This window comes from Alosa pseudoharengus, unplaced genomic scaffold (genome assembly GCF_046254945.1).
Source record: "Alosa pseudoharengus isolate Yale_2024_CS ecotype anadromous, Long Island Sound unplaced genomic scaffold, YU_APseudo_1.1 YU_APseudo_1.1_scf_19, whole genome shotgun sequence".
NCBI classification, from domain to species: domain Eukaryota; kingdom Metazoa; phylum Chordata; class Actinopteri; order Clupeiformes; family Clupeidae; genus Alosa; species Alosa pseudoharengus.
The window spans coordinates 9,319,844-9,335,688 of record NW_027468657.1 but is presented as its reverse complement, the minus strand read 5'-3'; the positions used below and the strand labels follow the sequence as shown (position 1 = coordinate 9,335,688).

Here is a 15,845-nt window from a genome sequence, read left to right as displayed (position 1 = left end):
CAGTGTATGAAATAAGTAACAAAGAAAGAAAGAAGAAATTAACGGTCATTGTTACATTGATTGACTCGTTCGGAGATAGATAATTATAACCTAAAGGTTAAAGCGAGAGAGAAAAAAAATCTTCCATTGATGTCCACTGGTTTCAGAATGATGCTATTTCCTCATGCATTGAAGCGATAAGACCGCTCTTGATGCTGACTTAAATGAAACCGGGTCTCTTCTTTTTCCTCTCTATATTTTCTCCCGCTCCGAGTCTCTGTGCTTTAATCAAAGCGATCCACATTTTCTTTCTGCAGATGGGTGGGGTGGGGGGGGGGCACAGGGAGATCAGAGCAGCTGTAAGGGGTAGTGGCTCTCTCTTCACTCCAGTGGGTGATAATGAAGAGGTCTGCACTAGTGTTGAACCTGTGACTTCCTATAAAAAGCTTAGCGCACATCTCTTCCGACGGTGACAGCTGGGCCTCTGCATCCAGACCAGCTGCACACGACGGGCCAAAATGGCAAGAGCTGGGAATGGCTGGACGGTTGGTGGAAGGTGAAAGGTTATAACAGTTGCACAGCCCGGGTCAAAGGTTCAAACAGGTGGTCTGAGCTCTCATTGTGCCTCTCTCATAGATCAGATCTGAGACCTGCGGTGCACTGCCAAATAGTCACAGGTCTTTTTTTCAGTTAAAAAAAGTTAAAAGATTGATAAGGTATTGATAATGTATTTTGTAATCCTCATCATTGCAACACACTGAGTTGTGAGTTCCAAAGTGCTCTGCTTTGCATCAAACCAACAAGACCTCTAGCTATGGTCTGTTTGCACCATGCCTTTTTTTCTTGTGGAATACAACTGAAATCTATTACCCTGCTGATTATCAGAAATGTGTGCGTGTGTGCGTGCGTGTGTGTGTGTGCGCGCGTGTGTGCGTGTCTGTGCATGTGTGTGTGTGTGCGTGTGTGCGTGCGTGTTCACATGTATTACTCTGCTGCCTTACTGGTCGTCATCATTGGCAGATGCTGCTCTTTATATGCATAATCTAATTCTAATATACATTCTTGTTTTGGTTTGTTTGTTCACTGCAGCCTGCAATCTGCACCATCATATTTATATTTATGTTTGCATTTCTGTTTTGCTCTATGTCGACATAAATATATATGTGTGTGTGTGTGTGTGTGTGTATGCGTATGCGTGCATCTTGCTACTTATCCAGGTCCTTCACTAATTCCAGATGTGCGAGCAGAGATCTGAGAGCATATCTATCTGTTGTGCAATGTGCTTTAGCATTGTGGCTTCCAGTAAAAGAGTGTTGCGAGAGTGACGAGGAGCGATTAGGGCTCTGTGTGTATGAGAGTGTGGCTGTCTGGCTGAGTAGGACTGAGGACAGAGAAACATCAAGGCCAGATAAAGTCAGTTTGGCCCCATCTTGACTTGTCTTTGCAATAATCATACATACACAAAAAAAAAAAAAACGTAGTTATTTCCAATATCCTGTGAATGATACTGTAACTAGTAGCCATCTCTCTGCAATCTTTCTGCACTTCCCTGCTCATCTGATGACATTTCTATGTCCAGGACTACATTTATATACCACATGACACATGATACATGTATACACAGCTGATTGACTGTTTGATTGATTGATTGACTGACTGATTGACTGGTTGATGTTGAAAAGTTGATTTTGTGGTGTTTTTTGTGTGTGTGTTGTTCAGACAGGCCCATCCAGTGTTGAGCTTGGGAGTGGAAATCACGGCCAGTGGCTTCCTGACCCATGATGTACAAGGACTACAGATCAGGCCGGACTGGAGGTAAGGGACCGGCCGACACAGGGGCTGCGTTTTGGGCCTGTGGTCTCGCTTTGGTTCTCAGGAGGATCTCTATTTTAACAGCAGGACATGGGTCTGCATTTCACAGTAGGGAAAGAGGATTTGGTGGCACGGTTGCTGTCGCACGCCTGATAAGGCGGTGGCGTTCCCATGGAGATGAGGCGTTCTTCTGAATCCGTCACAACTCGCCGCCTATTGGTAACAGGTGCAACAGTGATCCTCCCTGGGGTCTAAGTTTTCTTTCTCATCTCTCTCTCGCTCTCTCTCTTTACCTAGCTCTTTCTCTCACTCTCTCTCTCTCTCTCTCGCTCTCTCTCTTTACCTATCTCTCTCTCTGTTTTTGTTTTTGCGTTTGTTGTCTCTGTGGTAGTCTCAGAGTGACAGATGCTGCTGTGTTCTGTGTTTTAAAAAATATGAAAATAAAAAGCACACAAGACTTTATTTGTCTGTTATGCTAATTCTGTCGGCTAGTTTAGCAGATTTGATACTAATAGCAGTGTCCATCTGTAATGCACATCATGACATTTGTGGTCTGTTAAGCATTCACATGTGGCATGAGTTCAGAAGAGAGTCTGTGTGCAATATGCGGACGTTGTCCCTTTTTACCTTTTGGCAAGAAAAAGAAGGTCAATCTTATATGTTCTGGTGAAATAAGTGAAAACACTTTTAAAGTGAGCCACTTGGGTCACAGGTGGACCATGCATAATCACTGGGCGTTAGTTTTGAATGTTGGAACCATGTGGAAGACATTTCGAGGCTTTCGTGCTGCGTGACAGTTTGAGCAGACCCTGTCAGTAGAATCGCCAGGGCTTCTATTTCACTGCAGTCACAATGAGGGAGAAAGCGCAGGAAGGATTAGAGACACACGGCGAAATGGACCCGAGTCACACACACACACACACACACACACACACACACACACACACACAGAGACTGGCGAAAGAGACAGACAAAGTGGAAAAGGGAAGTTCATTTCTAAGCCTTGAGAATGAGGGGAGCTTTAGAAGATGAGCATGTCCTTTCCCATTAGGCTCACTGCAAGTGTCGAAGGCTGGCGGGGCTTGATAATGAATTTACCATGCGGTCCGTGTGCCCTGCTGCGCTGCCGTTGCGCTCAACCCTCCTGCCTTTGCCCGCTGTGTTCTGCCGCGGTGGCCCGTCAGTGACACTGTGTCCACGTTACGTGAGGTCTGCCTGTGCTGCCATCTCCAGAGTTGAAGGGCCAGACCTCAGTTGGCATTGGGTGCCTCCCGTAAAGTAATAGAATTGTGTGATCTGATAGAAATTTAAGAATTGTATTGTTAAGAAAGATGACTTGACTCATACTATTCTGATATAATAGCATAACATTTGTAATGTAAGAATATCATTAAACCATCAGTGTTTTATTAAGATTAAAATGAATTTCAGGCATAAGAAGTCTTAAATAAACCATGCAGTACCCGATCAGGTGTGTTAAAATCGTGAATTTCTTTGCCAGTCTGTCCTTCGTGTTGAGAAGTGGAGAGCTCCGAGCTCTGCGCGTTCCACTCTTCCACTCTTCCACTCCTAAGACATCTGGTGGGTGAGCCTGTGGTCCCTGTGAATCATGGATGTATGACTGATTAATAACTGATGCATGAGGGCTTGGGAGTGGCCAGCTCCAGGGTTCTCGTGGCGGAGGGTGCTTTTAGGCGCATTTGAGTATACCAATTAAAAAGCCTTGGCCACTTTAGAGCCTTGGTGTCTGTTCGGTCTGTGCTTTTAAAGTCCTGTGGTATGTTGAGTGGGTATTTGATAGGCTGTGATATTTTTGTTCTTCAAAGGCGCATAATCCCACACACACTATATATCTGTGAAGATATTACCTTCTCTCCCTCTGTTCTTTCCATCCAAAGACTGAAAGACCTTTCTTTTTTTTTCTTTTTTTTTTCTTTTTTTTTCTTTTTTTTTCTTTTTTTTGTCTTGGCGGAAGGCAGCATCTCAGTAAAAAGTGAGTGGAGTCATCAGAAGTGAATGCGCTTCACCGATAGCCCCAAACTGCATTAGAATGCCCATTCTCACAGTAGGAGCACTTAAGCTTCAGTTGCTCTGCTGAGTCAACACAGCTGTTTTCCCCATTCGCCCATCGCCTTCCTGGATAATCACGTTGCGAGTTGCAGCGTGGTAACCCGCAAGCCTAGAACTGATAAGGTGCGAGGGCTCAGCTGTGGCTCAAGAATGGGGGTTAAACGTTATTTGGTGCATTGCAAGCAGCCGAGTACCATCAATATTCATGCTAAGGGGTGTATGGGATCTCCCCTGAGATGGACTTGCTACTGCCTGGACTTAATCGAATTGCAGGATGTGTCCAATTCTCCAGCTTCTTCCTCGTCTAGCCTTGCTAGGGAAGGCTCCCATCCCATGATGTCTCTGTTCTACCTCTTAACATACATTTGTATTCCTCTGCCCCTTTTAGAGATGCACCCTCAAAATTAGCTCACTGATGGAGGAATCTCATGGAGTGTGACTGTAATGAGTAAAAAAGCTGAGTGATATAAAAGCTGTAGTAGAAGAAGAGAGAGAGAGACAGAGAGACAGTAGAATGGTCAAAGCAATTCATTGGAAAACTTTCCATCCGCAGAGAGCATTGGAGTTCATTAAACACTGTGAACCTTTAGATCTGACATTTTTCCTTCCTGTCCGAGCTGTAATGGTACGTTTCATTGATCTCAAAAGGGATGGCACCAAATAGCGCTGCAGTCTTTTTAAACTTTGGCAGATTTCCTGTGAATTGGAACCTTTAAATACCATCCGCTGTCATGCTCAAAACGTTCTGTTGCACCGTGATCTGACCACTTGACTGGAATAGACTGGGTATCGCTTTCATCGTAGCTCTACAGCTCATATTTACTCTGTAGCAAAAAAAAAAAAAAAATAGGTGTCTGGGCTATTCAATGCACCATAAATATCCTGTATCCCATATGGATGTAATACATTGCCAGATTTATTCTCATGCCTAGGCCTAAAGTGGATATTTTAAAGCCATCTGTAGTATCTCTACTCTGACGTTGCCGTTATTAAATGCCTCCTCTGGGAGCAAATTAAGCCTGAGCCGTATCATGGCATCTTGACTCAATACCCAGGGAACTGTTCCTTTTAAAAAGAAAAGAATTACAACAAAATGAGGACGAGATGAGATAAAGAGGAGTTAGGATGTTGACTCACCCTTGAGTGGCTCACTCAATAGAGCTAAATAGGGACAGTAGATGAATGTGAACTGTGGTGTTTTTGGAAAATGGACTTCAATTAATCACTCTTTTTTGTCACTCAATGTTGAAGACTGCAACTGACCAAGAATTAAATGAAACCACTTACTTATTTAGCTCTGCGGTTAACACCATGTTGGCTACCAATCATGTGCAAAGACTCAGGATCATAAGGTGATTGGCTGGATTCCAGTGAAACTCTTCCTCCTTAACTTTAATTGCTTTTACAACTCAGTGATCGAGAGGTTAGTTTCTTTGCTATATTGGAAACTTTTTTTCCCTTTTTTTTCCTCACAGAGAAGTAGAAATGAATCCAAAAGTATGTTGATGAATAGTCTTCTTTTGAGCTGCCCTTGTCATTTATCTAGAGCAGACCTTTGCAATTATATCCCAGTGATTGCAGACGTGGGCCCTATACAGTTACTGTAGGCCTATAACTTTTCTGAATGCAGAGTTTTAACTGTGTTTCATTTTAGGCTGTTTAGAATAAAGACACTTCTTGAAAACATAATGATCCAAGGGGGAAATGCAAAGGTCATCCTCTGCTACGGAATGGAGGGCATCAGAAGACATGCTGGCTTTTACTTGCCTTCAGTGATAGTTACTATATAATTTGATTGGGGAAGTACTGACTTACACTATTGGGTCTGTCTTGATGTGACCAGGCACAGTGCTTTGTCATCTTCTAATGAGACCCGTTGGATTGCAATGCACAATCCTTTCTTTATCTTTCAAGTCCTCCAGCAGTTTGCCCAAAACAATAAACAGGAAAGTCCTGATAGAATTCCTTAATAACATTTAATGCTTTTAAAATATAAGCTTAGCACACGTATAATCCTATTTTTTGTTTTATCGCTGCATTTGTTTTCCTTGTTACATTCTGCAATGTTCCCCTTGATCTCTAATCACTTTTACAACAGTGACTTCTGTAATCATGCCATTTCCACATTTGGGAAATAGCTTTATAGATAGAGAGAGCAGTGTTACTGCTCAACCACTGCACGAGCACACCCCATTTGTTTCTCTAATTGCATTAAAGTTGGTTAAAACAAATCAATGCTGGGTACGTTTTAATGCTTCAAGTAGACAAATTCTTCGTCTGGGCCAATCATTTCTAGTCTGGAATTGGCCTGACAGCTTTTTTTGTGTGTACGAAGGTATCCGTAACCTCTTAAGTGTGGCAGTTCCACTGAAAATTCAAAGCTATTGGGGAGAATGACACAAGATGCCTTCACGGTTAATGCAGCAAGTTAGCATTGCTAAACCTGTGTTTATTTTTAGCTTCGAGGCATGGCAACAGAAATCCAAAGGAAGCAAACAAATATTTAGCTTGTATAATGTTAAATCTACTGCTTGAGAACTACTATCATAACCACTGTTTCTGTATTTTGTTTCTGTTTTGGGATAGGCCTGTCAAATTAATATGCCGTTATCAAGGCTGTGCATTAATTGCAAGAAAATAATTGGTCCTTCTGACAATTGCTGCACATAAGCTGTCCTTGTTCCGGAGTGGTGTGTGTTTTCTAGTGCACTAAGGCCCCATGCCAAGATAATACCAACTAACCAGGGCATCCCATAATAAAAGAACCAACTATTGGTTGCGTTTTTGTAAAGGGTTGTTTTTGGACTAAAGGGTCATGCCCGAGACCCAAGACCAATAAAATCTCTTATCTGAGCCGCTCAAAGGGCCCGTCGGGCGATGGTGTTAACGAGGTCAGGGATAAACAGCACAGCTGCCTACTGCCGCGCCACATTCTGTGGGGTCTGGCCATCCGTTCAGCTGCACTCACACACTTGTCATGTATTTTACTGGACAGTTGAACTATTGTTGTAATGTCAGAAGCATTATTTGCATAAGTCTGTTCCTATTTCTTTCCATTTTTACACACACACACACACACACACACACACACACACACACACACACACACACAGTCTTTTCCTCCCTCCCATCTCTCTCTCTCTCTCTCACACACACACACACACACACACACACAGACAGACAGACAGAGAAAGAGGAAGAGTGTGTGTGTGTATGAGAGAGAAAGAGAGAGAGAGAGAGAGAGAGAGGGAGAGAGAGAGAGACTCTCTTGCTGCCCTTCCTCCATCTGGGTCTCATTACTTACCAGACGTTTTTTTTGGCTCCTAGTGCTAGGAGTGATGCCCCCTCACCAGGAGCACCGTCCTGGGCAGCGCGTACAGCATCCCACTGGCACACTGCCGCAGAGCAGAAGCAGGGGGCGTTTTAAAATTGACCAAGACGCATCACCATTTGCCGGCTGATTGATAGCGGTCTGCTGTGGATCTCCCTCTGTCTCTATATGTATCTATCTATCTCTGTCTATCTCTCATCTCTTTCTCTCTCTCTCTCTCTCTCATCTCTCTGGGACTGACCTGTCAGTCTGTCTGCCAGAGGCTGCTGTTTTAATCCCTTCTCTTTCACACCACAAAGATTGAAGAGTGTGTTTGTGAGATGGAAACAGCTTTGAAGTCTATGCTTTAAGTGTTGGATCCGAGAATATGCTGTTTTACTGATTGATTGTTGGCTGTTGCTTTCTTGGTTGTTGGTTCCTTTGCACTACTGTGAAAGCCAAATACAGATAATAGCCTAGTTTTTTTACTGTAGGTCTGCTGTGTAGTGTTATGGGTATGTTTTTCCTCCCAGTGAAATTGAGTGCCAACTTGCTGCTTGCATTACATGTAAGGATACTATTGTGTTCATGTCTGATTGGCCTGCTACTTTTCTTCCAAGAGGAAAACAACATGCCTCCTTCTGGTAGGCCAGCTTCTCATGTCCTCATTTGCCCCAGTTCCTTATGAATTATTTTGGAAGTGTCAAAGAGCTATTAGCAGGTGCTTTCATGAGTGGGGCCGTTTGTGTTTATGTGACTCAAACGAGTGACTGGATAAAAGCAGCAGCCTCACTCGAGGGTCCATAGAACTCCCTCTACTGGCGGTTCGCTGAACCTCGCACCTCCCTCCCTCCCTCCGTCTGTCCCACACCCTTCGTTGCTCTGCATTGAGCACGGTTGAGAAAATGAAAAATGATCTTCCGTTAGACAACGAGAGGGTGTATCGAGCCTGGCCCTATTTTTGAATGTAAAGCTCCGCGCTGGGCAACATGCAGGGGCGAGTACAAACAGCCGTGCTCCGTTCACATTATTCGCCCTACCGATTTCCTTTCATGAAGCAGAAATCAGATATCTCCAGCTGCCACTTTCATTAGGTGATTGAACCTGGAGAAGCCTCAGCCAGTAGCTATGTGTTATCGGCTTTTCAACTCCAACTCTGTAGGACACAACTAAAAAATCTATTTTTTTAGTCAGCTGCAATAAAGCAATACGATCGATTGTTTATGATATAATATCCGATACACGGAAACAGTGCGTTTCCAGTAGAGCTCTGCTCATTCTGTGGGATGTTTGGGCTGTCAAATAATACCCTAAGTAGGAAACATTTTGCCTCAAAAACTTAGCCATGTACTTTGAAGTCACTGTGTGATCTTCCCTCCTCAAGTTTGGTTTGCTACACAGCGGCACTTGATGTGAGCATCGTCCCAGCACATTCTGCATTCAATGTGTGCTGGCCCTTGCACGAGATTGACTATGCTCACAGATAAGCACTGCTCTTATTGTATAGCCTAACGGCCCCTCCTCACGTTGGATTTCACCCACAGCATTTGCTGGTCTGTGCGGAGAGCATGAGAGACGGACTTCGTCACAGGGACTGACATATGCTAGAGCAAATCGCAGTAACCTCTCTTCACAGCTATTGCCTGCCGTTCGCATCTGGCTGTCTGAGTGTGTTGGTGAATGTGTACATGTATTCGAGCATGTGGTTTGTGTGCGCAGTAGCTGCTCATATCTAAAACGGATCCTCCTCCAGTACAGTTTGTCGACCGGAGCGGACGGGAACACTGAAGAACCGAAACACCGCAGCAATCCGAGGGATTTCTCTCTAGACGTCTTCAGTTACATTCACATAACTGTCGGATTAAAGAGGACGGGAGTTGATCTCTCCCCTTCCTGCATAAATTCCTCGGACAATGTTTCTCGTTCAGTATACAGGTAACGTTGCAACTCTTGCTGTGTATTGCCAGTGTATTTGAGTCTCTTTTGTCTGCCGCCCGTCTCTGACCGGTTAAAGCCTACAGTAAACGGAATAACGTGTGAATTTGGGAAGGTATTATAGTGAACATCGTTGCCAAAACTCAACATTTGGTGCAATTAGCTACTGTCTTTTGTTTACAAGGGTTGTCATCTTGTTAAAAATATATTCAAGCTGGGCGATCCGATGCGGCTACTGTAGCCAGTAATCGGCTTCGGATCGACTTCACATTTCATTTTATAACCTACATACAGGCTTCAGTTGTTTTTAATAGAAAAACTGGCTATGACAATAGTTTATATTCTTGCAGACATTTTTGAAGTTAATTCTTACCAAGTTTGAATTTAGGCAGAACGTGCAACGCTCTTACACTCAGTGAATTTTTGTTATGGCTAAATGGTAATTTCTTGCGTTTTGCGGGATCGCAAATGACTGCACTTCAAAGCGTGCTGCTGACCACATCTAGTTTCAATTTAAGCCTTCCAAAACAGCCCATAGCAATGAATAACTAGGCTATGCGTTGGGTGTTGTTTTTAACCCAACCAGAAATCACAGCTGGAACTTCAATCTATCATGTTGAACTCTTGAATGGAACGGGGTGGACGAGTGAAACGTCCCAGTAGGGTAATTGAATCCGTACGTGCGGTGCTGTCATTGATGGACGCAGCACTCTATTTAATTAATAGGCCCTAGTCTCCTAGCCTAGACTTGCATGAATGATATTAAACCAGTGTCAGAGTTCAAGCCCAGTATTTGGTTGTCAATTCTATCACGTCGGCTATATGGCTTACTCATAGAGATGTTGACCTTACTTATGTATTCCGGGTGTTGGTATTACTCTTGGTATTACTCACTTTGCAGTCATTGCCAGGCATGCATTCCCTTGGCTCAATTAATTAGTATAATTGTCAGTGCTTTATTAAGCAGTGGTTGGCAAAGAGATTGATATGAATTGTCCAGATAGAAATGCTAGCCTCTGTTTAGAGGCTCACACCCTGCCTTTTGAAATATTGTGTTGTAAACATTCTTATTTTATTCTATACTATTCTATAGTTCTAACCAAGGCAGGCCAGTCTTGTCCTTTTGTTACCAGACTCATAATCGATGATGGCCTCTCTTTTGTCATAAACAGTGTTTTTGCAGATTTGTATTTAAACCTCTGGACACTGGAATCACAATAATCTCCCTGAATCGCATACACTGTTTTAGGCAGAAGAGCAATGACATCATTTCATCCTATGTATTTATGCTCTCATTGTCTTTGCACTCCGCCTCAAAACATGTTCAACATGTGTCCTTCATGACCTTTGTGATTTGTTGTGGCCTTTTTCTGCTGCTCCTTTCGTGACATTCTTGCCAGATGATTGCCGCCAGTTATGGCACGCTTATTCAGTCACAGTTTAATGAAGGAACCCTTGTATGAGGCCTTTAAATCAGGCTGCTTGCATGTTGAATCAGTGTTGCTCCTTGTCCCTAGTTTACGAATTCCCGCTATTTCAGTCTCAGGGGTTTGACTCTCACTACCATCACTGGTGAAATGGTGTTTATAGATCTGTTGCTTGTCTCGTCATCATTGCAAAGTGTTTTGTAAGTTTGAGCCACATCTGTTCAGTAACTATACATGATCAGCCTTTTGTTCCTCAAGAAGATTTGCTCTATTTTGAAATGGAATAAACAAAAAGTGTGTCAGTCACGTCCAAGCTGTTGCATGTGTTGCGGTTATCTGTTTTTATTGCATTCCATTTTCGTTCATTTTTCCTCCTATCTCTTAAAAGGCTGTTTGCCGACAATTGTGACAGAAGGCCATGCTTGATTATTTTACCCCACCCTGCAGACACTCTCTCCCTCTCTAGACCCCCACCTCTCTCTCTCCCTCTCTCTCTTTTTCCCTCTCCTACTCCTTCTCTCTCTCCCTCTCCATCTTTCTCTCTTTCCCTCTCCTGCTCCTTCTCTCTCTCTTCCTTTCTCTCCCTTTCTCTAATCTCTTCTGCTCCTTTCCTCTCTCCCTCTCTCGCTCCCTCGCTCGCTCTGCCTCCCCTCCCATCTCCCTTCTCTTCCTCCGCGTATGACCAGGGGCTCCCAGCATCTGAGCATCCGTCTGAGTGAATCTGTTCTGACTGCTCACCGTGAACTCATGTGACCATGGTCGGGGAGAGGTTCATCGTACTCTGTGGCAGCCATTAACTTTCTTACTATAGTCCTCCAGCCTGATCGATCGCGAGGGCACATTTTAAATTGCACATAATGGACACGTCCCTGAAAGCCTGCATATGTGGGTCTGAGAGAGAGGGGGGGGGGCGGGGGACAGGAAGTGGGAGAGTGGAGGGGTGAGAAACTGGGTAGAATCGGGGGAAGTAGCAAAATCGTCATGGTTTTGAGCATCCCAAGACCCAAGGGTAATAGTCCCGCAGAATCAGTCCGAAGGAATGCTCTTTGCACAGAAGAATGTCAGAGGAAATCTCTGGAGACTGTAGCTGCTTTGGGGGAATAATAAAAAAGACTCACATTTTTTTGAATAGGGAATCTAAGGAGTTCAATTTCGGCAGAGCAATTCAAATACAGAGTACGACTAGCGTCACTTTAGCTTTGGAGAGAAAAAAACGGTCTCATAATGAAATGTAAAATATAGGTCATGCAAGCTTTAGAGAATGTTTTCTTTTCATAACCCTGGCTAGATTCAGTCAGAAATGGCCAAGGGAATATTCTACAGGGTTCTTGTTTCCTTGACTGGGGTTTTGAGACCTGGCTTTCGTAATCAGCTTATCCATCACATAAAAATAATGCGTGAGCACCGTTGGGTTGCAAGTTGTTGCCATTACTGTGTGAAACACATTAACATATCAGGTTGCTATGATGACATGTCATTGAGGTTTATGGATATTAGCAGGCCTTTGTGGACACAGGGGCACAATCTTACTCAGCAGGATGTTAAATGATGCAGAGTCATCGCTTGTTTATTGGTTAGCAGTTTTACAAACACTCCGTCAATACTTCCCGGAGCCTTTTTAACCAGTATAGGGTTTCTTGGGTTGTTATAGCATTGTTGTTATTGGCCAAGTCACTCAACCTATGCTTTTTAGAACTGGGAAGATGAATAAAAAGTTAACAACAATTAACAATTTTACAAACACGCCGTCTATACTTCCCCAGAGCCATTTTAACCAGTGGCTCACTAATAAAAGGCGGTTTCTGTTATCATAAATAGGCTTCCCGGAAGTCAACATCTCACTCTCTGCGCTCATCGTAGGAAAGCAATGACTGTGATTCTTTCAATAATGGATGAGCCACTCTCTTTATCCTCTCTTTTTTCACTCCATCACAATGTGCTCTGACCTTCGCTAACCTCCATTTGAGTTTCGTAATGGAGACAAGAACTGAAATGAAATGTAACTCAAGAACCTTTTAATGGTGCCTTCAAAGCTTTAAGATGTCTCACTGTAAGGTCAAGGTTTTAAAGTATTGATTATTTATGCACTTTGTTTTTTGCTTGCATACATACTTGTTTGCCAAACAAATGTCATTCTGGACTGACAGAGTGAATAAGATATACAGCCTTTTGTAGTATCGTTATACAATGCATTTCACACCATAACATTTTAGTATGTGAAAGTAAAGCACAGTATATCCAAAAGAAAGATCTCAGCCATCTTATGAAAGCTAGTGAAATAGAGCACTCCATATTTGGAGTATGTATCTTTGTGCATGGCTGTCTTTTATTATTTTGTTCTTTGAATTCTTTGTGAAACTAGTGCAGTGCCCGTTCAAACATGCTATTCCTGTAGCCCAATTACATGCCTGCAGGTAGGCCTGCTTTAAAAATAGGATAGGGAAAAACATAATTCCAGGTAGGGCTGGGCGATAAAACGATAGTGATATGTTTCCCAATAGACATGTAATCGATATCAATAAAAAATGCGTTCGATAGAACATTCGATAATTAAAAGCAACATACACCTCCCGCCTTACGTTGTCCATAAATAAATAGGCTAAATATATCTTGCATTGTAGCTAGTATGTGCAACTCTACCAGAGTAGACGATAGAAGTAGGCCTACCTCAACACAGAGTCCTTGCCCCGTGCACTCTCTCTCTCTCTCCCTCTCAACAGGCGCATCCCTCTTCGGCATGCACATGTAATCCAAACATTCACAATCGTGTAAGACTGGCTAAATTGCTATTAAATCCGGTTAGCATCATTAGCACGCTGCACGAATTTGTTAAAAACTGTTGCATTCAAAATGACACTGCTAAATTCTAATAATCTCAATCCCGATGCAAATGGAAAAGTATTTACATTTTCCAAGACTCACACGGGCCTGTCCCAAGGAGAAAAAGTAGGCCTATTCATTTGAAACTTAAACACATGTGGGGAAACTGAACAGTCTAACCTGACTATGATAAACTTGCAAATTAAGCTACATTGTTTACAATATTTCCAGGCTTCAACCAGTGCTGCTCATTCAGACTTACCGTAAAACTCCAAATAATAGCCCGGGCTTTTATTTTCCCAAATCGCCAAACTACACCTGCTAGTATTAGAGACAGGCGTCTATATGAGACAGACCTTTAATTCCCTTTACACAAAACTTTTCCTCTGCAAAGATATTATCGAATTAATTATTTCAAAGACACTGAATGTCTACCTATATAACTAGGCTATCTTATTTATGCAAAAGTGGAACGTGCTTAATGTTTCATTCTCCCTTCTTTTCGGCAGGAATGAAACAGCATGAGAGAGAATGAACCATGCTGTTTCTCCCGTTTTGTATTTGCCAAATTTGGCAACAGTCTACATTCAAATCATAGCCTACTTCCAGGTGCACGGGAACATATTTTTGACCAGGGGTGCTGAATAACAAAATCACAAAAAATCATGGATGTCCGACGATTTCTCCCCCAGCATATGATTAGAATTTAGACAGCTAAATACGCCATTTCACCGCCGTGTATGAGTAGGTCTAAGAGTGAGAAGTTTTATAATGCCCTGGACAGCCACATTCCACTGCAACTATGCGCAGCACTTGCCACTCCGACTCATCAATAAAAACTGTGCGCGCACACACCAGTCCCATAGAAGCGCACTTGACTTTACATCATTAATCTATTTCAGTAGTTTATATAGCCAGAGAATGTCCGTAGACGGGCTCTTATAGCCTAGTCTAAGGTAAAGTCCTTTTTTGACTTCTTTCTCTTTATCGCCATGGCATTTAGAATAAAGAATAACGTTCGCGAACCGTTCTGGTTTTGTTGCCAGCATAAAAACAAGCTTACCATCGGCCTATCTGCAAATTAACACAAGGGATGAATTGAATGATGAGGAAGTCGGACATATAGGCATAGTTCATATTGGAAAAAAAGTTATACAATTTGGAACTCTAGCATTTTTCCCACCGCAGTCTTTTAATGCCATCTAATCATAACGTGCGCAGTCTGCGCCATACTTAAGCCCAAATCACACCCAAGATTCGCAACAAGATGAGCCGCAACTTGATGCAACATTCTAAAACCTTGCAACTGTGACCAGACATGTGAATGCTTTGCGACGGCTTGTACTGACGTGCAACATCTAATTCACACTGCTGTAACCTCCTTTCTGTAATGGTTTCGTGTCATTGCGAATCTTTAAACAGACGTTCTGACGGGTTTTAGAACATTAAATACAACCCGAAACTAAAAAACAGACCAGGCCTCTACTGGAGACCGGCCTTTAACCCAAACCTGTAGCCACGCCAGGCGTTTAAAAGAGACAGGCGTCTCTTAGGGACTCGGCGATTATTTGAAGTTTTACGGTATGTACACATTTATTTATTTGAGTGTTTTTCATGATTGTGTTGCTTTTTCTTTTCCCTGTTTGCTTTGATTGATAACTGAGGTGATTCAAATCAGACGAAGGTTAAGTTTAAAATAAAAGTGTTTAAATGTAACTTTTTTTCCATACTGGTCCTTATCTGAAATAGATTTTTTTTTAAAAATCAATAATTATCGATATCGACTGATATGAAATACTTATATCGTGATACAGTTTTCAGCCATATCGCCCAGCCCCAATTCCAGGTAAGCATTCAATAATGAATAGGTCTACATATATTAATAAATGGGAAGTGAGCAGAATTTAAGCACGGCTGCTTGAGACATTTTTTACAAATCAAAATGACATAATCCTAACAGCTGTTTTGAGTCAAGGCTGTATGCTTAGCCTATTGAATAACTTGATGATAGAGAAAACAAACCATTTTGTGGAATGATGCATATGAAATTTGCAACAGTCTCTGGTGGCCTATAACTGACATCACACTCTGTCACTCGTTGCTTGTCGCTGGTTATGCTTTGCATGTGAGGCATTCTGAGACGTTCTTTAATTCGGGACCATTATCGCTCGTTTCAATTTAGGACCTTGCAGTTGGAATTGTCGTTTACTTATTCAACGTCTAAAGACAGTCCAAAGTAGCCTGGGCTATTCATATAAGTGACATCACACTCTGTCTGCCACTCGTTGCTTGTCGCTGGTTATGCTTTGCATGTGTGGCATTCTGAGACGTTCTTTAATTCGGGACCATTCTTGCTCGTTTCAATATAAGACCTTGCTGTTGGAATTGTCGTTTGCTTATTCAAAGTCTAAAGACAGTCCAAAGTAGCCTGGGCTATTCGAAGTGTCCGTTTATTGCACATAATTTTTTACGTCATTTTGAAGAGTCACTGC

General features: G+C 42.6%; 1 protein-coding gene across 1 annotated transcript in view; it reads left to right on the top strand.

Moving 5' to 3' along the window:
• enox2 (ecto-NOX disulfide-thiol exchanger 2) overlaps positions 1–15,845 on the top strand; it is a 243,873-nt gene that overhangs the window by 56,738 nt on the left and 171,290 nt on the right. The window contains exon 5 of the mRNA XM_076291632.1: positions 1,699–1,794. Coding sequence (XP_076147747.1) covers positions 1,758–1,794 — 37 coding nt within the window. The 5' untranslated portion in view covers positions 1,699–1,757. The remainder of the gene's footprint in view (positions 1–1,698; positions 1,795–15,845) is intronic.